The sequence below is a fragment of the Populus trichocarpa genome, chromosome 3, assembly GCF_000002775.5.
Source record: "Populus trichocarpa isolate Nisqually-1 chromosome 3, P.trichocarpa_v4.1, whole genome shotgun sequence".
NCBI lineage: Eukaryota > Viridiplantae > Streptophyta > Magnoliopsida > Malpighiales > Salicaceae > Populus > Populus trichocarpa.
This window is the reverse complement of record NC_037287.2, coordinates 15,480,800-15,502,183: the sequence shown is the minus strand read 5'-3', so window position 1 is coordinate 15,502,183 and position 21,384 is coordinate 15,480,800. Positions and strand designations below refer to the sequence as shown.

The window sequence follows — 21,384 nt, the reverse complement described above, 5'->3', positions numbered from 1 at the left end:
TTTCATATTATTTAAAACGAGGATTTAGAGAATTTATTGGTACATTGAGGACCTAATCAAGATGAAAAAAAGGCCGGGGACCTAATCAAAACTATTGTTTAAGTCTATGGACTTTTACAAGGTTTGCCTCTTCTTCTTCTTTTTTAATTATAAAAGAGAGGTAAGACGTCAGAGAAGTGAAAAGGTCGTCGTCTACAAGTTTTAAAATAACATTTCGATTCAATCATAACTTGCGACCAATTGCGGATGAAAACAACCCCCGCCCTGAAAGATTACGCCAAGCCTGATATAGGCAGCCCCACCAAACCTAAAAATGATAGTCTAGTTCAACAACAACTAGAGAAAATGATGTTCAACCACCAGACACTTGAACATCATCGACAAAAAGAGTTAGCATCTATTAGATGGAACAAGCCTTCCACTACTGCTGTTGTTTGTCATTTGAAGTTGCAGCTGCTAAAGATTTGCTGTACTCCTCCAGTTCCTTCTTATATGCTTCCATGGCTTCAGCTGCTTTGGAGTTCCAGATTTGCCTCTCTTCTTCATTAAGTTCCTGCAAACCCAGTAAAACACATATTACAAAATCAGACACTTCAGATTTGTAAGCTAATAAACCAACTACTTCAGCAAAAACGATGGGTTTTGCAAAATGGATTACCTTCCACTTCACAGAAATCATTGCAGTCAGGGTGGAATTATTGATTCCAGGGCGCTCGTCCATTAAACTTTTCCTGGTTTCTTTGCTGCGTAGAAAACAATAACTTCGTAAATTTAATTGCAAAAACTGCACTGAAAAGTGTGACTACTCGTGAGAGACGCTAATACCTGAAAAGAAGGAATGAAGATGCAGGCTTCTTAGGCTTGTTAGGGTCAACATTCTGCTGCTGCTTCTTCTGGCGTTGCTCTTTGGTTTTCTGTACATTATAAAGTACACATTTAGCCACCAGAAAGGCTCCAAAATTAGCATAGCAATCAACAAACACAGTTGAAAGCAACAGGTTGATACCTTGATAATGTTTTCAGTTTTCTCTTTCTTCTTAAGCAACTGCCATGCTTCCTGTTTCTGGACTTTCACCAGTTCTTCCTCTTCTTTCTTGAGATTCATAGCTTCTTCATCCTTTGTCTGCTTGTAAGCCTCCATTTCTTGCATATACTTTTCCCTGTTCTTCTTTGCAACCTGCAATATTCAAAAGCAGCTAAGAAACCAAACCGAGTAAAATAATTGAACTCCCAGCTAAAAAGGGTAAGTTGTGTCAAGTGTAAACCTCTTCATAAGGCCCCCTTCGTTTTTCTGTCATGTTCTTCCATTCTTCACCAGCAATCTTGGCCACCTCCAGAACACTCTTGTTCTCTGCAAGGAGAGCGGCTCTTCTCTCATTACAGAACAGGAAAAATGCAGACAATGGCTGCTTTGGTTTCAATGGATCCTTTTCTTTCCTGTGAATGAACAAAACAAACAAATTAATAATTCTGTAGTCAACAAAGTAAAGGAACAGACAGTAAAGAGTGTTTGCTTCTGATTTTACTTGGTCTTCTTGCTGTTCTCTTCCTGATCTGCTTCCTGCTTGAACTGGAGGTATTGCTCAAGCAATTCCATAGCAGTCTTCTGCTTCTGTTCCTCTTCCAAAAGCTTCATTGCTTCACTCTCGCGCTTCTCCTTTGTCATTACTTTCAGATAGGCTTCCTTTTCAGCCTGATACTTCTCCTCATAAGGCTTCTTCTCCTCTGCAGTAATGGTCTTCCACTTTGCCCCCAAAATGTTAGAGATATCCTTAAACTCTGCATCTGGGTTTTCTTTTTTTACCTGCACCGCAAAAACCCCAAATTAATCGTCAATAAGAGCCAAAGCATGTTTAATTAAAAGCTTAAAAGGAAATCCAGAACCCTATCTCTTTGTTTACCTCATTCCATTGAGCTTTGCACCAAAGTGAGTAAGGTGGGCATGGCCTTTTGATTTCATTGCCACCCTTCTTTTTCTTCTTGTCTTGCTGCTTGTCATTCATTGCTTGAACAAATGAGAGAGTCTGTACAAAGATTCATAACGAAAGACCTATCAATTCAAACCCTAAAGACATAAAAAATCATAACTTTCTTAATTGAAGATAGCATTTCTTTGTTTAAACCAACAATTTACCTAAAAATTAACAAGAAAGTTAACAAATCAAACCTAACGTTCAACGTTAATTCAGTCCACCGATCCCTTAAGACAAGAAATCAAGAAACGAAAAATCAAGAAATCTAACCATGGTGGGCTTGAATTCCTTCAACTTCTGCAACTTCTTCAACTCCATCTTCATCTTCTGCTGTTCTTTACCTTTCATTTCAATCTCCTCATCTTTAGCCTTCAACATGTCATCTTTCTCCTTCAACAAAACCTCGGTCTTTTCTTTCTCAAGCTTTAACTGCTGCAACATTTCTTGCATTTCTTGAAAATCTTTCTCAAACAAAGAAGCCGAAGCCTCTTTATTCTGCTTCGCTTTCGCGGCCTTGGATTTCCCTTTCTTGGGTGAAGACCGAGGTTGAGAATGACTCGCATGGTTTTCTTTTGAAGGATCAGCATCCGATGGAGATAAAACGGTGGCAGTAGATGTCTCAGAGAGCTTTTGAGCCATTATATTGGATTCATTTGTTGATGGGTTCTTCTGTTTCAAAGCTTTCCTGTTGTTTCTTGATTTTTTTGGAACTGTCGAGGCTACAGCGGTATCTGCCATTCTAGAATCTCGATTTTGAGAGAGAGAGAGAGAGATTTAGGGTATTTGAGAGAGGATAGGTTTTACATAGGAAGGAAGGAGAGGAGCGCAACGGCTAGTATATTTTTGAATTTCAAATCAGTTGTCGAAGTTTTTAAGAGGGGGTTGAGGTCCGGAATCGGAAATCTGATTTACGGGTAATTGGACCGGTAACAGGGGATTGTGTGATTTTTTTTATAAAAAAATAATTACCATAAAAAGTGTAAGTAAATGTTTTAAATTGGCCATTAGAGGATTGTGAAATTGGGGGGGGGGGGTTTGACGTCATCAGCATGAAAGAAATTGGTCATCAGCATGAAAGAAATTGGTCTCCATGTTTTTAGTGGAACAGAGCACAATAATATTGAATGTTTAAAAAAGGGTCATCAATGGAAGCCATGCGAACCCACTTTCTTTCATGCTGATGACGTCCTTTGTGTAGTGCCAGGTGGGGTGGCAACAGGGGATTGGAGGCACATACAATATCTGGGTATCTTGAAACTGGTACAAATTACATATACAGACCCGTTTGAATTGGATGGGAAGGCCATGCTTATAATTGGAGGTTCGATTGTTTTCATTAAAATTATTGCCATAACAATTTTTCAATACATGGAACATCATCTATTCATATTGTAGAAAAATGAATTGTGAAATTTGGATCAACCAGCTCCTGCTCTCAAGCCGATTCAAACCAGCTGCAACACCTGCAGAATCTACCTCCAATCCCACCCTTCAATAACCCTTACTCCTAGCAAAAGCAAGCCCATAATTCCACATGCAGACCTCAACAGACCCCTAAGTTTTAATAGCGTTGTCTATCATTGTGTGTGTGTGTGTATACAAAAGGTGCAAATCTTAATGGATTCTGATTAAAGATTCACCATTCATGGCATCGATGTGAATAGTCTAGTCGATAACCGGGGCATCTGGGATCGAGAAATTACTATAACATGGACAATAATTACGCTTGATTATCTCCTTAGCTCCGGTCATAATGTTGATGAAATCAAGGTAAAGCCAAATATGTGGCTACTGTGACTGAAATTAAGGCCGATGAACTTGTTGTATTCACAAGCAGTTAAGCCATCATTGTCAACTGACTTCCATGGTAGACTACTTAAGATGGAGATGGGCACATAAAACCAGCATATTAGTTATGGGCGAAAATCAAGGCAAGAATATTCAAATTAGAAACACGCAGGGCCACCTGAGTTAAGTCAATCACGGAGAAATATGGCAGTGAAAGAATCATCTTCAGAATAAACACCAACAATGCATGAACAGACTTGGAGATAAAAAGTACAGAGAAGTACACGAGAGAGTAACAACTTAGACAGATTCCCAGGGTCAGCAACAGCAATCATGGTAAATACAAGGCGGACTGCGCTAAGCAGTAACCCAACAACAAATACCAGTCTACTTACACCGAGATTTACCCCGTTTTCAGCAGCTTTTGTTGATGCCTTCTCAAAACTCAGTTAATTCAATAATACAAAGAAACTTGTTCAAGTCGTTTAATGCAGCATCATGTGAAAGCGGAAGCCAAATAATGAATTCTTCTTTTTGAATGAAAAAACTGTATGAGAACCGAGTCTTGTTACATTGGAATTAAAATTCAGCAACTTGATCCTGTTTCAGGAACACCATATCATTGTTTTAGATAATATCAATATATCAGTTTAAACTACTTAAGGAACCATAACCAGCATGGATAAGGCCCGACTATAAAGTGGTGTAATCCCCAATACTGATAGCAGTCATTTTCCTTATCGATGGCTATGCCAGTGCTATTAGTCTGCCTATATTTCTTAACTGGCACAAACAATTCTAGAAGCATAAAACAAATGGCAACATTTGGTTAGAAAATAGAGATGTATACCCTCTAATGCAGTTGGGGCTAGAAGCTTGCGAAATGAGACATTCAAATATAAGTACAAACAGTATTTAACATCTTACAAATCAATTGTAGCCCTTCCCAAGGCAGTTTAGACAGCGCTGTACTCTGCAATAGATAAGAAAGCCATCAATCAAAGCAATGCACAAGCATAATAAGCAGCAATATGAAAACTAGAATTACTTGCAACATAAAAGTTTCACATTAGCACTTCACAGGTTCACATTGCCAGACAAGTCAATCACCCAAGTAAATTCTAAAGCAGTGATGCCAAATCCAATAGCAAACCAAGAATCTATGCATAACAAACAACGAACAACAACTAACAACAACTAACCTGTTACCATCACAAGTAGGGCAAAGGCAAGGATTGATAGCAACAGGGTCGTACAAAGGTGACCAGTGTATGCTAGCATTCCCTTTGCACAGCTTGCATATGTAAAACCCCTTTCCTCTACAAGCCCCACAAGGCAACGCAACTCTTCTCTATTAAAAAAAAAAGACAGGAAAAGGAATTCAGAAAGACAACTCTCAAACAAATAATGATAGTAATGGTAAAATTAAGGTTCTTATTCCTGAATTAACCAGTTTGAGATCAGTGGCAAAACGAAGTGCATTAACAGCAATAGAGGAGGTGATGTTGAGAGCAAGTACGCCGCCCAAGATGATGGCAGTGCCAGTTACAAGTGTGCGCAGTGGCTTTGGAATCATCTTTTACAGTGTGGAGGTTTTTACAGCAGGTTGTTCACACCTATGAGCTCAGCATCCCTTGATCTTCTGATGACCAAAACAAAGTAGAATAATCGTTGGACAGGCCACAAATATGCACAGGTGAAAACACAGGTCACATTGAAAAGGCAATCATTGAATTTAGCAAAATAATTACCTGAAATGACTATTTAAATGTAAAAGCAACAGCAATGAGCCTGCTCATATCATTTTCTTTAAGATTATACCTCATGAAATAAAAGTATAGCTACCGCTCTCATATCCTAAGTAAAGGGAATTAAACCTTTAGGAGGCACTTGCACTACATGCAAGCCCAAATGAAGCCATAAACTCACATTTGCTAAAAAGTCGGCACCATGCACACATCAAAGAACAGACAACTCGAAGTAACCTCCCAGTTTCCAGTAAGCCTCTAACTGGGCCACATAAACATCACCAAGGCCACTCCTACAAACTCCACAAAACCGAATTAAAAATAGCAGAAAAAATTGAGCTCAACCTCTTCCTTCTTGAAACAACATTAGCATGCTAATCTCAACAGCCCACAGCTCTGCCTTCATAAAAGTGCTTACGACTATGTTCATACCAAAACCAACAATTCCCTGGCCATTCTCAATCTTTCATCCCAAAAAACACCACCAAGACTTCCAAATCATAATCCCAATTATATTAGGTCACTCCAAAACTAAAAAACATTACAAGCAAAACCCTTAGTTAAGTTATGCACGGTCTGACTAATTAAGGTTTGTTAACACCAAGGAGGTAATGGGAAAAGGAATAAAAGAAAAACCCAGGTACAGACAAGCATATATAAATCAAGAAATTGTGTAAAACAAAGAAGGGAGATAAGAAAATACTTACTTGGATTGTTTTTCAGACTTCAATGGGGGTAACTGAGCAAGGATTCGGTGACGTAAAAGGAAGGTGGAGGGGGATGGATGAGACAAGAAGCGAAATTGAGAAGGCAACACTCAACAGACAAACAGAGGAAGAGAGATGGCGAAATTGTTTACATGTGATGATAATTTACAATAAAACATACTTAAGAGGATAACATGGCGAGATTTTAACCATAAGAGCAAAAGTAAAACATTTATTGTCGTGTAAGAATATAGTTTTCTCAGAATCATACACGACATTGAAGGGTACAGTAGAGGTATTTATTATTTACAAACATTTAATTACCAACTTATCCATTAACTAGATAAGAAAAAAAATAATCCATTTGGTTACTTACATCATCACACAAAACCGATTATAGCCATATCATATCTTTATTGACTTTACTATATGTTGATAATTTGATATAAAGGTTTTATTTAGTATAACTTATGAAAATTGACTTCCGATTTTGAATCATAATTTAAAATATTACTTTTCTTAACTTAAGAATAAATAATTAAAAATAAATAACTTAATATCACAATCATTGAAATTAAAAATTTATTTAGCAAAAAACATGAAAATTAATTTCTTCAATAAAGAAAAATCCATGAATTAGAATCAATAAATTAGACGTTAAGGTTTTTAACTTTTTATTAAATTAAATTTTTGACTAAAAGTTACAACTTTATTATTTAAAACAGCGGTTATTTATAAACAAAAAAGACTTTTTTAGTTAAATTTTTTTAAAAAAAATTAATTTAATTTGCAAAAAATATAATTCCAGTTTGGCATCATATTTTAGCTCAATTCTTCAACTTCAAATAGTTAATGACTAGGTAAATGGTGGTGCTATGGTTAATTTTTTTGTCAATAAAAAAATATATCATATGATATCAATATTTTAAAATAAATAAGAAAAATGTAAGATTTTGATAATTGAAAAAGATTATATATGACACCACAGTAATAACCCAGAAAACAAACAAAAATAAAAAATCATAAATAATCTAAACTCGTTGAATTTGTTTTTTTTTATTTAGAAAATTATTGTATTAGCTCTAATAACATTTAATAACTATCGAATAATTAAATATAAAAGGAAAAAAACCCTATATCAAGAACAAATATTTTTACATTTCAACGACAATGATATAATTTCATTGTTTGAAAATCAAATCTATTAACCAAAGTTTTTTTTTTGTCAATGGTAATAAAGTAATTATACTATATATATATATATATATATATATATATATAAAAACAATTTAATTCTATTCTTCTTTATAATAACCAATGAGTCTCGTGGAAAAAAAAAAAAAAACTCTCATAACCTCTAAAAACAAAGCCAACTCATTTACCGATCAAGAGTATAATCATAGTTTCAATGAAACACCAAGGATTTATTTAGAATTGTGATAGTAGTAACAGTTTAAAATGTTTTTCACTTATAAATATATTAAAATAAATTTTTTTATTTTTAAAAAATTATTTTTGATATCATTACATCAAAACAATATGAAAATATAAAAAAATTTATTTTAAACAAAAAAAAATTTAAAAAATATTATTTCCACGATGTTCCTAGACACTCTCCAAATCTTTTAACTTTTATTATAATTATAATGTTAATCCCTTGATTTTAGTTCCAAGTAATTGGATACCGTGCCCTGACCGGAAGATAACACTTGACTGCCAAATAATAAACAAAACCAATTTTTTAAAAATTAATAAATAATAATAAACCAAACCAAATTTTTTAAAATAAATAAATAAACAAAGGAACGAGACCCGGATTGAATATCAAGAAGTGGAAATCTTGTATGAAGCAATGGTGAATAACTAGGGCATTTGAGATCAAGATTATTATCGATACAAATAACATGGACTAAAATTAAGCTTTACTATCTCCTCCTCCGCAGTCTCAGTAGCTGAAATTTTTGTTGGCTGAAGTTGATGGACTCCAGGTAAAGCCAGATATACCGGCAAATGCAAATGACAATGAAGGCCACGGACCGCGGGAGTATATACAAGCAGGGAGGCGTTCCAAAGCTCACATAACCAAAAAATGTAGAAGAATATGGAACATATTAATCATCTACTGCTAGCTAATCTTCTCAACCATTTATAGCCATCTCCATTATCACATCATTCCAGTAGTCAATAGGCCCAGGTAAACACCAATGTAAACAATCATTCTGAACTTTCGCATTTTTGTCCTGCGCGAATGGATGAAACTGCCTGTATGGACCCGGATGGCCATCCGGCCTTGATAACAAAAGATTTGTGAAATCAAGGAGTTTAAGATTTACCCCATTTTCAGCAGCTTTCGCAGATGCCTTCTCAAACTCGGCTAATTCAACAGTACGCAAAATCTTGTTCAGGTCCTTAAGCTCAATCTCACCTTCTTTAGCTGGTGTTGTTTTCGTACAGTTCCCTCCATTGTGCCATTCTCCATTCTCAAAATGATCTGGTGTTGATGTCCTGAAAAAGATCAATCCCTTGTGTTTGGATGTTGCGATGAAGTTCATTGCATACCTAAGGGCTTTCTCATAAGCAAAGACAAATCCCTTCTCAGTAAAGTTCTTTCCAGGACATATATGGCAGCCCACCACTGTGTCATTCTCATGGTAGATAGCAGCTTTAAGGAACCATTTTCCAGTAGAGATTATCATGTAATCCAAGCCCTGGTAGAGATTTGTCCAGTTCGTGTCAAGTTTGTCAAGCTGCAACTGAACTTCAGATGTTGAAACACCATCATTATCTTCAAAGATGGCAGCTTTTACAAGGAAAGGAGACCAGATGTTTGATATGGTAAAGTTGTAAGAAGGAAAGTGCCATCTTTTTGATTTGTACTCCTCATCATGGTAAACTTCAACTGCTTGCTCAACCTGCAGGGTCATATAGTTAAATCTAGTAAGCTTTTTCCCTTCGCCTATTTATGATCACCATAATCACCAAAAGAAACGGTACACTTGTAGTACCCTCATTCAACAACAGTTAACATAGCTTAGCATGCACTAATTAGCAGAAGGAACATTTTAGGTCACAATAATAACTGAAAAAAATGCAGCATCATGCCTCACAAGAGTGCAGGGCCAGTGGTGGAGGCACTGGGTATCACAGGATTTCATAGTAAAAATGGTTGTGGGGCATAAATGTGCTGAGATGACTGGAGAAAGCTAGAAGTGATTCAGGAAAATGAAGATTTAAGTTCCGGCATATTGTGACAGAACACTCCTAGTAGCTTTTGCAATTTTCTAACTAAGAAATCAATTCTGATTAACCTTCACCTTGGAAACATGACGAATCATATTTGTCACAGCAATTTCACTAGCCAGCCACATTATAAGTCCCTTGTATATGTGTGCATCAAATTCTTTGGATAACTTTGCAAATGGTGCATCATGCAATTTGCAAAATCAATATAACAACACTGTTGGTATAAAAAAAAACTAACAAGAAGCAGAGTAAATAAATTATGCATGTCATGAGCTAGGAAAACAACCTCGTGAACTAAAAAACAAAGCGCTCAGTTCCATATGATTTGTCCAGTGAAGTACTAAAATAATTTTGTTAAATTTACTAAACAAACCAGAATCCAGTAGTCACAGAGCATAATGACGTAATGAATATGCATCTTCAAACCAAAAAGAGCAACAAAAAAAAAGTACACCACACAAAGGACCTGCAGAGACACTTATGATGACAAAATGCTTGATTTGTTTAATGATTTTGTTAGCATTCATGAAATGATTGAAGATGAAGATGGTGCTCATTTACAGATCAAACAAAAGATAATGTCAGGCAATGAAAATGCAACCAAATATCCAAATACAAAGTTGTAACAGCAGCCCAGTGGAGAGGCCAATAGCAGACACCAAGATCAATGATTTGATGAAATTTTTAGCAAAGGCCACCTACTAATGGAATATTCATGGGAACAAATTACTAGGAAAAAAACAAGGAACTGAATGTCCATAAAAAATGTCAGAATTGAACCAGCATTAACAGATCTAGGCATCATCTCGCAAACCAGAGTATAAACCTTTCATGAGAATTGAAAGCAGAGAAACAGAAAACAGTTTATCGGTGTCAATTCTGCTTCGGTCAACTACATGTTTGTTCTACTCAATATAAATATCATGGTAGATCGGAAAGGCCCCGCAAGGAAAAATGTAAATGTAGTTCAGTGGTCCAAAGCCAAAATTCAAATTGTTTAAGCGATCCCAAAACTTACAGTTGACAGAATGCATAGCAATGACTGTACATGGTTGCGAGATATTGAATCACCAATCAATGCCCATCTTTTGTTCCTCATCACCTCAAGAAACCTTTGAGCATTAAATGGAGGTAACTGGCAGTCTCGCGGATTCCACCTCCAGAATAGATAGCCAGAATCTGTTCGTCCATTCCTCATGCAATTCTGATGACCTTCAATCAAGGAGCAACTGGAATTTGTGTACATTGGTCCCGATGGATTGGGAATCCAATCCCCGGTGAAAAGATCACACTTTCCTGCATTAAGTTCTTTAAAACCAAAGCTCAGTCTTAACAAAATCTGTAAAGAGAGGTTTCATGGAAAGTAAAAGAGCGTTAATCTCCAAAACACATACTAATAGATTCATTTATCAAACATGCAGCTAGAACAATATCAATGAGCGCTCAATAGAACAAAAAAAGAGCAATTAATCATGCAACACTAAACCAAGGCCACCATAAATATTCCAGCATTCAATATAGCAACAACCGAACTGTGACAAAACCCACCAAAAGTTTCAATCTTGCAAATCACAAGAACTATTTATAGCACTTAGATCTCTCATAGGGCACCCGGAGAAGAATACCTTTCTCAAAAGCAAGTCACTTCACTCCCAGCTCATCCAATTTTCATGTACATTGATAGCAAAAGCGGAAAAAGAAAAGATCGCTAAGAACAAAACAACTCAAATTTGCTAAAAAGATTTACCCTTTTGGGGTGTCTCGTCGTCAGGTTCTTGTAAATCAGCAGATAGAGAATCCTTTGAGGTATTCGCAGAAGAAGTTGGCTTTGGGATATCAGCAGCAAGAGGTGGCTTTGGAATATCAACAGTAACGGGTGGTGGTTTTGAGATATCAACAGAAGAAACAGGTTCCTTTGACAATTCAGTGCTGTCAGCAAAGGCTGTTTCTATATTTGGTTCAAAACTTGAGGATTGATAGAAAAGGAGTCTAAATGCAAAACCCAACAAGAGAGTTGCAATTGCTAGCTTAAATATCCAGTTGTTGTACTTGTTAAGAGACTTCAACCTCCAAATCAACTTCATTTCCTTTGCTTCTTCCTCCTTATTTCTTCAAAGCTTTAGTGATGTGAAGTGTCAGACAGTAATAAAAGTGATCAAGAAGAAGAAGACAGTGAAGTGGAACAACTAAAAGTAAGTAACCGACAAGCAATGCTAATTTATGGAAAAGACAAGGATGGTTAGAAAGAAGGAAAAACCAGAAGACGGGGATGTCAGCTGGCAGTTTTTTTTTTTTTCCTTTTCTTTTCTTTATAATTTCCCATTTTTATTTTTCTCTTAGTAAGTTTATTTAAGGAAAATTTGTCATGACCTTCCTTGTATTTAAGTGCGATGATATTCTATCTTTGTTTTTTTTTTTTTGAAAAAATACACTTTAATTTTTCCAACTTAAAATAATAATAATAATATATGTTCTAAAATAAATCAAGATTTGAATCTCAGATAGAAAGTGATTGGGTAATAATTGTAAATGATTTGTGATTAAAATAGCTAATGATTAGGAAATTGTAGTACTTAATTATTATTATTTTCGATTGCCATTATTGACGGGAAAGTGGTGTTGGATTCCAAAATGTATTGCTGGCAACTTTCATTTTCACTTTCACCTTAATTCAAGTGAGACTGTGCCCTTAGCTGCCAGGATTTATGCCACCGCAAATCATGCAGGCTGATGCTCAAATAACCTAAGCCAACAGAACAGGATTTTCAATGTAATACAAATTAACACCCATTGTTTAAAATTTGAATATTTTAATATATTGATAAAAAAAAATTATAAAAAATATTATTTTAATATATTTTTAAATAAAAATTATTTTAAAATATATTTAACTTCGGACTAATATATTCGGTTAGGGTTCGAGTCCCACGTTCCAACTTCTCTATTGGAGTTGAATGGGGGCATTTGTAGCTGAGAAGACGAACAGGAATTATCCACGTGGAATAAATTATTGTTCAATCCTTGAGTTTTGAATATTATTACAATTACATTTGAACCTTATTGCCCGTTGTCTCATTCTCATTCAAACATTTTGATTTTTCTTTACACCGCCAACCACCGTGTGTTTAGATGAAACAATAGTCAACAAAGGTCAAGGGATTAAATATAAATTCTTCAAAAATGAGGACTAAATTATAATAAGATTTAAAATCTAGGGACAAAAGAATAATTCATGTATTCTCTTTGAATGCCCCAAAAGTGGACATTTCAATTTTTTATCCTCTTTCTTTGCCCCATGTAAGATTCTAAAATTATATAATTCAGCGTAGTTTTATAGTTATGATTTATGAATTATTTATGTATCAATATATTTAAGTTTTAACCATTAGAATTTTGACATTTTCTAAAAAATTAAACGCACCCATGATTCATCTTTTCCTTATGCAGATAATAAATATTATCGATACCAAGTTCGAAAAAAAAAATACATGGAAAGTTTTTCAACTAAATCGTTTTACTCACAATTTCTTTACTTAAGTTTATTATAAATTATTTTTTCTTAAACCAGAAAACTCATATCACAAGCTTTAGTTTAAGGTGTGTATTGAGTTTTTTTCAAAAAGATGTAAAAGAAAAAAATCAAGAAATTAATTTTTTAATGGTAAATCAACTCATATCATATCAAGGTACTTCAAGTTATTCAAGAGTTTATGATATTACAGAAGTTTACTTATGTATTAATTTATTCCTTATTACTTTTCCATTATTTTTTTTTAATAAAATTACAAAATAAAATGATATAATAGTATTATATTGACTAAAATATGAGACCCGTTAATTATTAACAAATACTAAAAAAAATTCACTTTTCACTGCAGCAGCAAAGTCAAATATCAAATTATTTATTTATTTTTTAAATAAATAAATAGCAATAAAAAAAATAAGTATCTAATCTACTATAAATATTAAATGAAATAAAACAATAAAGGGAAAAATTGAGAAATAAATTAAATCAAGGAAAGGGCAAAAAAAATAACAATCAAAAGAATAAAGAACAAATTCTATATAAAAAATAAATGAAATAAAATAACAAGGGAGTAAATAAAAAAATAAAAAATAGCAATAAAAAATGAGGATCAAATTTGATATAAGAATTAAATGAAATAAAATAGCAAGGCATTAAATTAGAAAAATGAAGTAAATCAAGAAAATAATTAAAAAAACAAAAAAAAATAACAATCAAAATAATAGAGACCAAATATGATAAATGAAAAAAAAATAAAGAGTGATGAAATTGAAAAAAAAATTAATTTTATAATTTATTTCAAATAAAAAATAAAGATCAAATCTAAAGAAATAATAAATTAATGAACTGCTTTAAGAAATTGAAAGATTTAACATGGAAATCAAGAAGGATACAAAAAATAAAGGAGAAAAACAAAAGATAATTAATGTTAAACCAAATATCTATTGACTACTCTCTTTTCCCAGACATGGAAACATGGAAGGGATGCTAAGGAGATTTCAACAACATCCTAAAAGCTGATGTTTAATCGTTGGATGATACTGAATACACCATCTAAACTACTCGAGCACTACCCATACGTTGACATGTGCATTACCACTTTTAATAATATTAATACTTAAATTACCAAATTACTATTTAGTCAATTTATTTATAACCAAAAAATTATGATAAAAAAAATGAAAAAACCCTTTGCATCGGTTAAACAAATTTGAGAGTATTTTAGTAATTATATTATTCTTTGAAAAAGTAAAAATACAAAAACAACCACGTACCCGATTAATTAATAGCTGACAAGAACTTGAGACCAAGAGGTTTACTCTCTCTGTGGTCTCAGGTTCGAGCCTTGTGGTTACTCATATGATGACCACTGGAGGCTTACATGGTCGTTAACTTCAGGGCCCGTGAGATTAGTCGAGATGCGCGCAAGCTGGCCCGAACACCCACGTTAAACTAAAAAAAATTAATAGCCGACAAGTTATGTAAAAAGATTGTTCCATCCTTGCTAGTGTAATGTTTTTTTTTTTTTAGAATAGGGAAATAATAATTTCATTGTAATAATAGACAATAACATATGACATGTATAATAAAACATTAATGCCTCTTAGTTTTTTTATATTATAATAAAAAGAACCCTAAAAATCTTATTTATTTAATGCATTACAATTACAAGTATTTTATTTTAATCTCGTTTAGCATCACATAATAACCATATTTTAAAAAAATTAAAATATCTTTAGCTTCAAATTAATTTTTTGATATTTTTAAATCGTGCTGACATCACAAATAAATTTTATAAAATAAAAAAAATAATTTAAATATATTTTCAAAAAAAAACATTTTAAAAAATAATTTAGCACGCTATTAAATATACAACTAATATTATCGTGGTTGCATGGTTTTCAGTTGACAAATGATGGGCAACCTTGCTCAAAAGACAGTCTGCTCAAGTGCCTACGCCCTAATCCACCTTGTAACCAAACGTTAACTTTTGACTGGAACTCTTCATTTAATGATCATTGAAACCTGTAGGCTTTTCGGAACAACTGTGGCGCTGCTGACCATTGACAATAACTAATCGACTTGTCGACAGAGAGGCATCCAACGTTATAAACTACGAAGTACAAGAAGATTAGATGAATACCATGCAGTTCCGTGTAAACATGAAGATGGATTTGACATTGCATCCATTGCAAAGGACTAGACACCTAATTAGGAACTCAACAAAGCAAAGGCAAATAATACAGGGTTGATGACCTCAGAATCCACAACTGATCAAGGACCTTAATTACAAAGATTTCTGGGAACCTTCATGCCAAAGCCACGCTTGGCCTTCTCAACTCTGTTCAAAACAGTCAGCAATCAGTACTACATCAATATACATTCAAATCCATTCCCATGAGAGCTAGCAAATGCAAACTCTTCCATAGAAGTGGCAAGAAAACTAACACGTACTAAAAAGAGTGAGCTGCCAAACAAGAAATATTCTTCACTTTCAATATTTCAGGCCATGAAACGTTTGATGGTGATTTTATGCATATAGATCAAGGCAATTAAAAAACAAAACAAAGCAGCATCTCCTAAAAGTATATGAAAAAATTTCCTTCAATTTTCAAACATAATTTGTGTTGAAATTTTGTTCATATAGATGAACGCAAAAGATTTCCTAATTTGCTCCATCTATTCCTTCTGAGCATTTTCAGGCACATAATCCAAACATAAGCAGCGGTATTCATGATAAAATTCTCCAGATAACCACAATGGCAAGAACCTACGACAAGAAGGGGTTGACAAAGTTGATTGACGTATATATTACAGACACTTCTTGTGACCAGTTTTAAATTAGACACTTTTTATTTACAAGAAATGCAGATTTTGAACCAGATTTTAGGAGTGACATATTTTACTTCCTCATATTGTCTATATGATAAAGCATCATTTATAGTCTGAAATCCATGATTCTAGTAACAGAAAAAACTCATTCCTGGAGGATATATAAATTTCTACTATATACATAGCTTCCATATGTTCTATAGTCTGAAAACTTGTCGGAACATTGTCTAAGAATCTTTAGTAAGCAGTCAATGAGTGGAACTTACGTGGGGGCAAGTCTGCCTAGGCCATCTAGCTCTTTGCCAGTGTCCTGGTCAAAAACTCTCCCGGAAATTTCAACGATGTAGGACTTCTCTCTCTCGGTTGGTAGTCTTCTACTGGAAAGCAGGTCAAGATCTTTCTGATGCAGCTCTCTCCCATTAATAAAGACACTAGTGTTTCCAGCAGAGCAATTTTCTGGCATGGGATGATTAAATTCTTCAATGAAAGGCTGCAAAGGAAAAGAGATTCTTTGTCATGCAGAAATATTGAAGTTATCACCAAATAAAATATGTAAACTGAAGATCTCTTGATCTCACAGGAATAATGCCAAGGCAAGGTTCTCCTGTCACACCCCAGAATCCAGCTCGAACATCATACCTGATAAAGGCACATAAAGGGCAAATGTTAGTAATTTTTAGTATATGAAAAAGGCCATCTAATCTCTGATTTACATGCTTTGAGAAGAAGAAAGACATCAAACAGAAACTGCTTGGCCCTATTGCAGAGAAAAGTCTTCAACATACTATACATGATATTTATCCAGCTACCAATTTCAGATCATAGAGGTGCTGTAAATAAGCAAGCACAGAAAAGAGTGGTACCCTTTCCTTCTTCATCTTATCATGTCTTAGCCCCTCACACTTAATGAACCATTTTGTAATAGTATAAGGGTAACACAGGTATCTAAGTCCTATACGATACTAATGTTTAGTTTTCATCTATTCAGCACCATTTAAAATTTACGAACACTATGCTGCGTGCACAAGTAATGCAACAGACAAGAAGCAAGAGAGTGTGAATACTAACCAGTAATCTCCAGGCTGAATTGGCCCAGCGAGCTTTTCAGCCCTTTTGACCATACAATCCGGAATGGGTTTACCATTAATTATAACATTAAGTTTCTCATTAGGCAGGTGTTGATTAGATCTTGAGAAATCTCTGAAGCTCTTTTTAATGAAACCCAGCAAGAATGGTTCACTCCCCTTGTTGATCTTCAACTGATTTTCTTCATTTCTTACCTCCGCAGAGTCTTGAGATACACTGGTGTTTAGGTACTCATTGAAAGAAACCTCCATTTCAGTTGCCACTGAGACATTCACAGAGCTCTGCTGAGAAATGTTCTTCTCAAGTATAACATTCTCCTGCTCTGTCCATCCAACTCTGTTTCCTTGCTCACATTTGTTTTCTGCATGGCTAGATAAGACATCGCCAGAATGCTCTTGGAAAGGTGAGCTTTGAAATGTTGAAGGCACTTCATCTTTTACGGGCAGCTCAGCAGCATAGGAAAAATCTCTCTCAACAACCAAACTGTCCAGGTTCTCCTCTTCCTCTGAAGAAATAGAAGATGATGAAGCAAGGCTCTGCCTTTTTTCACATTTGCTTGTGTTTAGCTTCCGTTCTTCTGATAGTACATCTTTGAAATCTGCTGACTGGAAGTCGTACCCATGATCTTCAAAATCATCAGAGCAAGTTGTGCCACCAGCATTCAAACAGCCATCAGAATTTAATAAGACTTTAGACACCTCATGTGAGGAAATGCCAGCCTCGGCCAACATTTGCTTGTTTTCTGCTGGAACAGAAGTAATAAGCCTCTTGCTTTTTATTTCAAGCAAGATGAATGCTGAGCAGGAACCACATCGCAGTTTTCGCTGGTTCTTCTCCCTCACTTTAAGTTTTCTAGGAAGTTTTAGTAACTCAAAGCAATTACAGCAACTTATAAAGGGAGCACCACCAGCTATGGAACGGCAAAGCTGTTCATTTCCACGGGCTATCACCACCTTCTTAGGACAACTCTTGGGAAAGCCATCCATATCTGATTCAACATCACTTGGCCATCTTACATGTGACTGTGGATCCCGAGGACTCAATGCAGGGGGATTTGCTTGAGGATGGTAAAGCAGTGGCCTATGTGTCACTGCATTGATATGTTGATTGAAACAGAAATCCGTTGAGGCCTTTGGGAACTTTTTATTGCTGAAAGTAGTGGGTGAGGCTTGTGAAGGAATATGCCAGTTTTTGTTGTAGCAATGAAAACAGGGGCATGCAGGTCCGTGATGCGATCTTCCATACGAATCCGATACCAGAGGTTTGTGACTGAAATCTACATGTTGACCTGCAAAGTGGTCATGAGGTGGTTGACGCAAGTATTGTTGGGGTGATTGATGGGGACGCATCCTGGGAGTTTGTTGCTGAAATAGATCCTCGTAAGCTGGAATTCCATTTGGAGAACGCTTTGATGGACTGTAAAAGTTCTGTGTATCCATGTCATGACTGTTCATATAAGGAGCAGGTCCATGGCCATAGTACTTGAAACAAGGGGGGTTTGCTACATGCTTATCTGGAGTCAAGTGAAGCATCGAACTATTGGAAGTATCCTGATGGCGATAAGGATCAGGAGGAGCTATTTCACTGTACATAGGAATCCTTTCCCTTTGTTTCTCACCCACAGAACCAGATCGGCTGAGTTGCTCTTGCAACTCATCTAACCTCCTAAGAAGCTCAGCTCGATCCTGCTCGAAATACGCAATTTTGTCAGGGTTGTAATAATTCTTCACTGGCTGTTTGGATCCATAAGAAGAGGAACCCAAATGATAGTTTGAAGGGCCCTCCTCCGGATAAGCAAAATTTGGAAATTTGCTCTGTTTGACAGCCACTCTGTGGTTCCCTCCCCCTAAACCCTCTCTATCCGAACCCCATTGATCCATCACCCTTGTTGGCCTAAAAAACTCAGCAGAACTCTTAAATTGTGCTGAAATTTCTCGAATACCTTTCTCTCTACTTGAACTAACAGATTCAGATCTATTCATGTTCATGTCATTATCATCACGGCGAATCCAATTATCAATGGGGTGCTTCATAGGTTTCTCTTTTTCTGCACCACTGTGATAACCCACATGCTGTTCCTTCACATTTATGTTGCTATTAGCAGCCAAAATATCTTTCTTTTCTGCTTTCAACAAAGGACTTCTAACAAAATTCACATTTGTTTCTTCAAAGGTTCTTGCTTTTCTCCTATTATTTATAATCCCTTCGCTCTCCCTCTCCGTCTCAGATGCATTACCTAAACTACCACCCTCTTTCTCTGGCAAACTCTCCAATTTCTCAAAGCCTTCTTCATCCCACCCCATTCCAGACTTCTCCAATATCCCACCATTTACAGTCACTTTCTTCTTTGCTGTATAATAAAGATAAAAAATAACAAATCAAACTCCCTATTTCACCAAAATTTACCTGTTAACCCCTTAGTTCCATTAAAAGAAGGTCCCAGAAGGAAAAAAGCTTTAAAAAATTGAAACTTTGAAGCTATTGTTCACAAGTTGGAAAAAAATGGAATTTAAAAATTCGAATTTTCGTTTGATTTCTCAGTAAGCAAACAAAGAGAGAAAACAAACAAAACCAAAATCAAGATAGATAAAGGCAGAAGCCAAACTAACCTCGAAGAACAGCACCACAACCACCACACTGATACACAGAGTAGTCAGGGAGCTCTGGTAAGAGATTTCCACACTTTGGACAACGAACTAACCGAACTTTTGCTGACCCTTCAGCCATTCTTGAGCCTCAAAAGCTAAAATCCAGAAACAAAAACACAACAAACCAAACTCAACCCAGACAAAAAACAAATAATCCAAAACAAGCCTCAAAAAACCTCAAAACAACTTACTTCAAGACGAACAAAATATCAATATTATGGGATTTTAAGAAAAACCAAAAAAAAGACAAAAGACTTCTATTTTTGAGGTTTATTGTTATCTCTTTTTGTGAGAACTTTGAGGTTTGTATAAAACATGTAACATTTTTCTTCGTTTAGAAACAAACATGAAAAAAGACAACATAGAAACTGGGGGGTTGTTTAAAACCTAAGAATCCGTGGTTCCCAATAAAAGTGAAAGTTTGGAAGGGAGGGAGTAATTTGGACCGATTCCCGACAAGGTTGCTCGTAACTCTTTTTCCCGGGAAAGCAAGGGAAAATGTGAACGAGAAAAGGGGGAAATATGCGTGGTTGTTTGCTTGCAAAAATTGCTAGTACACGGTATCGTTTTTGACTTTCATGAGTTGTTTAATGTTAAAGCTGCTACAACATTGACAGTGCACGTCTGAAATAAGTAGCTGTTTATGAGTTTGTTAATGTTGTGTTGAGTTATTTTTAAAATTGTTTTTTATTTAAAAATATATTAAAATAATTTTTTTAAAAGTTTTATATTAATATATAAAAATTATTGATATATATATATATATATATATATATATATATATATATATATATATCAATCTAATATTTTTTAAATTAAATATCCTTTTAAAACACACTCAAATATAATCTCACGTAAGTTTTTTCTTTAACCCTTCTCCAATAAGAACATTCCAACAGTGTCCAAGTCCAGCAATAAAATATAGAGACAATTAAAAATTCATAAAGGGATCGGAACGTTGGACTAATGTCATGGGGGGAAAAAAGATGATACATTAATTTGTTTTTATTTTAAAGATTGATGAATTTAAAAAATAATAATTTTTTAAAAGTTTTCCTTGTATGATTTTAAATGATAACACAACGAGTGTACTTATTTAGCAATCTGGAAAAGCCTCTAATGGTATTTTTTTTTTCTAATTTCTTAAATTTTCATTAATTCATTCCATGTTTTTTCTTAGAAATCATATGTCTTGAAATTTAAATTTTTGAATTTTTTTTAATTATTTGAATATTTTAAAAAAATCTCTATTATAAGAATAAATTAAAGGTATTGTTTGCTCATCTATTATAGTTTATTCAAATAATATCCTCATAAAATTGAGTGGGTATTTTGTAACGGAAATCATTATTTAGAAAAGGTTTTATTTTTATGAAACATAGACTTTTTGCAAGCTAGGCAAAGTTGACTTCTCAGAGGAGAGACATTGTCAACCCAGCACCATCTATTTCATGACTAATTTATTTGTCCATAGGCTTTGTCATGGTTTGAATTATTATTATTTTTAAATATAAAAAAATATTTAAATATTGTTAGTAATTTTTTAAGTAAAAATTTAAATTATATTAGAATTGATTCAATATAACTCAATAGATTTAATAAATTTAAAAATAATTTAGACAACCATTAAAAAACATAATTTAACTAAAAAAATTAAGATAATATTTTTCATATATATTTAAACGACAATATATCAGATTAACCCAGATCAACTTGAGTTAATCTGCTAAATTCATAACTTGCGTCACAAGATCATGATATATAAAAAAAAATTATAAAACTTGATTCTCAATCAATTTAATATTTAATAATAAAATTAAAAAAAATAATTAA

At 34.4% G+C, this 21,384-nt stretch overlaps 4 protein-coding genes across 6 annotated transcripts; all 4 read right to left on the bottom strand.

Annotated features, from left to right (window-relative positions):
• Nucleotides 1-199: 199 nt before the first annotated feature.
• LOC7497834 (high mobility group B protein 13) lies at nt 200-2,909 on the bottom strand. Its single transcript, XM_024597096.2, has 8 exons — nt 2,244-2,909; nt 1,902-2,024; nt 1,527-1,804; nt 1,266-1,437; nt 1,007-1,177; nt 826-914; nt 659-743; nt 200-553 (listed from the first exon to the last, which is right to left on the bottom strand). The coding sequence occupies exons 1-8, from the start codon at nt 2,709-2,711 to the stop codon at nt 422-424; spliced, it is 1,518 nt and encodes a 505-aa protein (XP_024452864.1). The 5' UTR covers nt 2,712-2,909; the 3' UTR covers nt 200-421.
• A 1,076-nt stretch (nt 2,910-3,985) lies between these two features.
• Nucleotides 3,986-6,466, bottom strand: LOC7497833 (uncharacterized). 2 transcript variants are annotated; one of them, XM_024597098.2, is made up of 4 exons: nt 6,217-6,466; nt 5,212-5,403; nt 4,964-5,112; nt 3,986-4,734 (listed from the first exon to the last, which is right to left on the bottom strand). In XM_024597098.2, exons 2-4 carry the CDS (start codon nt 5,335-5,337, stop codon nt 4,692-4,694), a joined length of 318 nt encoding a protein of 105 aa, XP_024452866.1. In that variant the 5' UTR covers nt 5,338-5,403; nt 6,217-6,466; the 3' UTR covers nt 3,986-4,691. The 2 variants fall into 2 exon arrangements, with proteins under 2 accessions (XP_024452866.1, XP_052307274.1); XM_052451314.1 differs by lacking the exon at nt 6,217-6,466 and having other exon boundaries at nt 3,986-4,361; nt 4,689-4,734.
• Nucleotides 6,467-8,033: 1,567 nt separating this feature from the next.
• On the bottom strand, nt 8,034-11,749 carry LOC7497832 (protein trichome birefringence-like 23). 2 transcript variants are annotated; one of them, XM_002303598.4, is made up of 3 exons: nt 11,207-11,749; nt 10,478-10,755; nt 8,034-9,128 (listed from the first exon to the last, which is right to left on the bottom strand). In XM_002303598.4, the coding sequence occupies exons 1-3, from the start codon at nt 11,541-11,543 to the stop codon at nt 8,355-8,357; spliced, it is 1,389 nt and encodes a 462-aa protein (XP_002303634.1). In that variant the 5' UTR covers nt 11,544-11,749; the 3' UTR covers nt 8,034-8,354. The 2 variants fall into 2 exon arrangements, with proteins under 2 accessions (XP_002303634.1, XP_024452557.1); XM_024596789.2 differs by having other exon boundaries at nt 10,478-10,767; nt 11,207-11,748.
• Nucleotides 11,750-14,968: 3,219 nt separating this feature from the next.
• On the bottom strand, nt 14,969-20,147 carry LOC7497831 (protein ENHANCED DISEASE RESISTANCE 4). Its single transcript, XM_024597795.2, has 5 exons — nt 19,513-20,147; nt 16,886-19,253; nt 16,396-16,456; nt 16,084-16,307; nt 14,969-15,326 (listed from the first exon to the last, which is right to left on the bottom strand). The coding sequence occupies exons 1-5, from the start codon at nt 19,628-19,630 to the stop codon at nt 15,269-15,271; spliced, it is 2,829 nt and encodes a 942-aa protein (XP_024453563.1). The 5' UTR covers nt 19,631-20,147; the 3' UTR covers nt 14,969-15,268.
• Nucleotides 20,148-21,384: the final 1,237 nt, after the last annotated feature.

Bases quoted from the DNA above. Each gene is read 5' to 3' on its own strand.
- LOC7497833 (XM_024597098.2), bottom strand. From the start codon at position 5,337: ATGATTCCAAAGCCACTGCGCACACTTGTAACTGGCACTGCCATCATC. The intron at 5,113-5,211 runs GTTAATTCAGGA...TTTTTTTAATAG, and splicing joins TTGCCACTGATCTCAAACTG to AGAAGAGTTGCGTTGCCTTG. The intron at 4,735-4,963 runs GTTAGTTGTTGT...TATCTATTGCAG, and splicing joins CCTACTTGTGATGGTAACAG to AGTACAGCGCTGTCTAAACT.
- LOC7497832 (XM_024596789.2), bottom strand. From the start codon at position 11,543: ATGAAGTTGATTTGGAGGTTGAAGTCTCTTAACAAGTACAACAACTGG. The intron at 10,768-11,206 runs GTAAATCTTTTT...TTGGTTTTAAAG, and splicing joins CGACGAGACACCCCAAAAGG to AACTTAATGCAGGAAAGTGT. The intron at 9,129-10,477 runs GTAAGTTTTGGG...ATGACCCTGCAG, and splicing joins TGCTATGCATTCTGTCAACT to GTTGAGCAAGCAGTTGAAGT.
- LOC7497831 (XM_024597795.2), bottom strand. From the start codon at position 19,630: ATGGCTGAAGGGTCAGCAAAAGTTCGGTTAGTTCGTTGTCCAAAGTGT. The intron at 19,254-19,512 runs GTTAGTTTGGCT...TTTATTATACAG, and splicing joins TTGTGGTGCTGTTCTTCGAG to CAAAGAAGAAAGTGACTGTA. The intron at 16,457-16,885 runs GTTAGTATTCAC...TGCCTTTATCAG, and splicing joins ATTCAGCCTGGAGATTACTG to GTATGATGTTCGAGCTGGAT.
- LOC7497834 (XM_024597096.2), bottom strand. From the start codon at position 2,711: ATGGCAGATACCGCTGTAGCCTCGACAGTTCCAAAAAAATCAAGAAAC. The intron at 915-1,006 runs GTATCAACCTGT...TATAATGTACAG, and splicing joins AAACTGAAAACATTATCAAG to AAAACCAAAGAGCAACGCCA. The intron at 554-658 runs GTAATCCATTTT...CTGGGTTTGCAG, and splicing joins TGATTTCTGTGAAGTGGAAG to GAACTTAATGAAGAAGAGAG.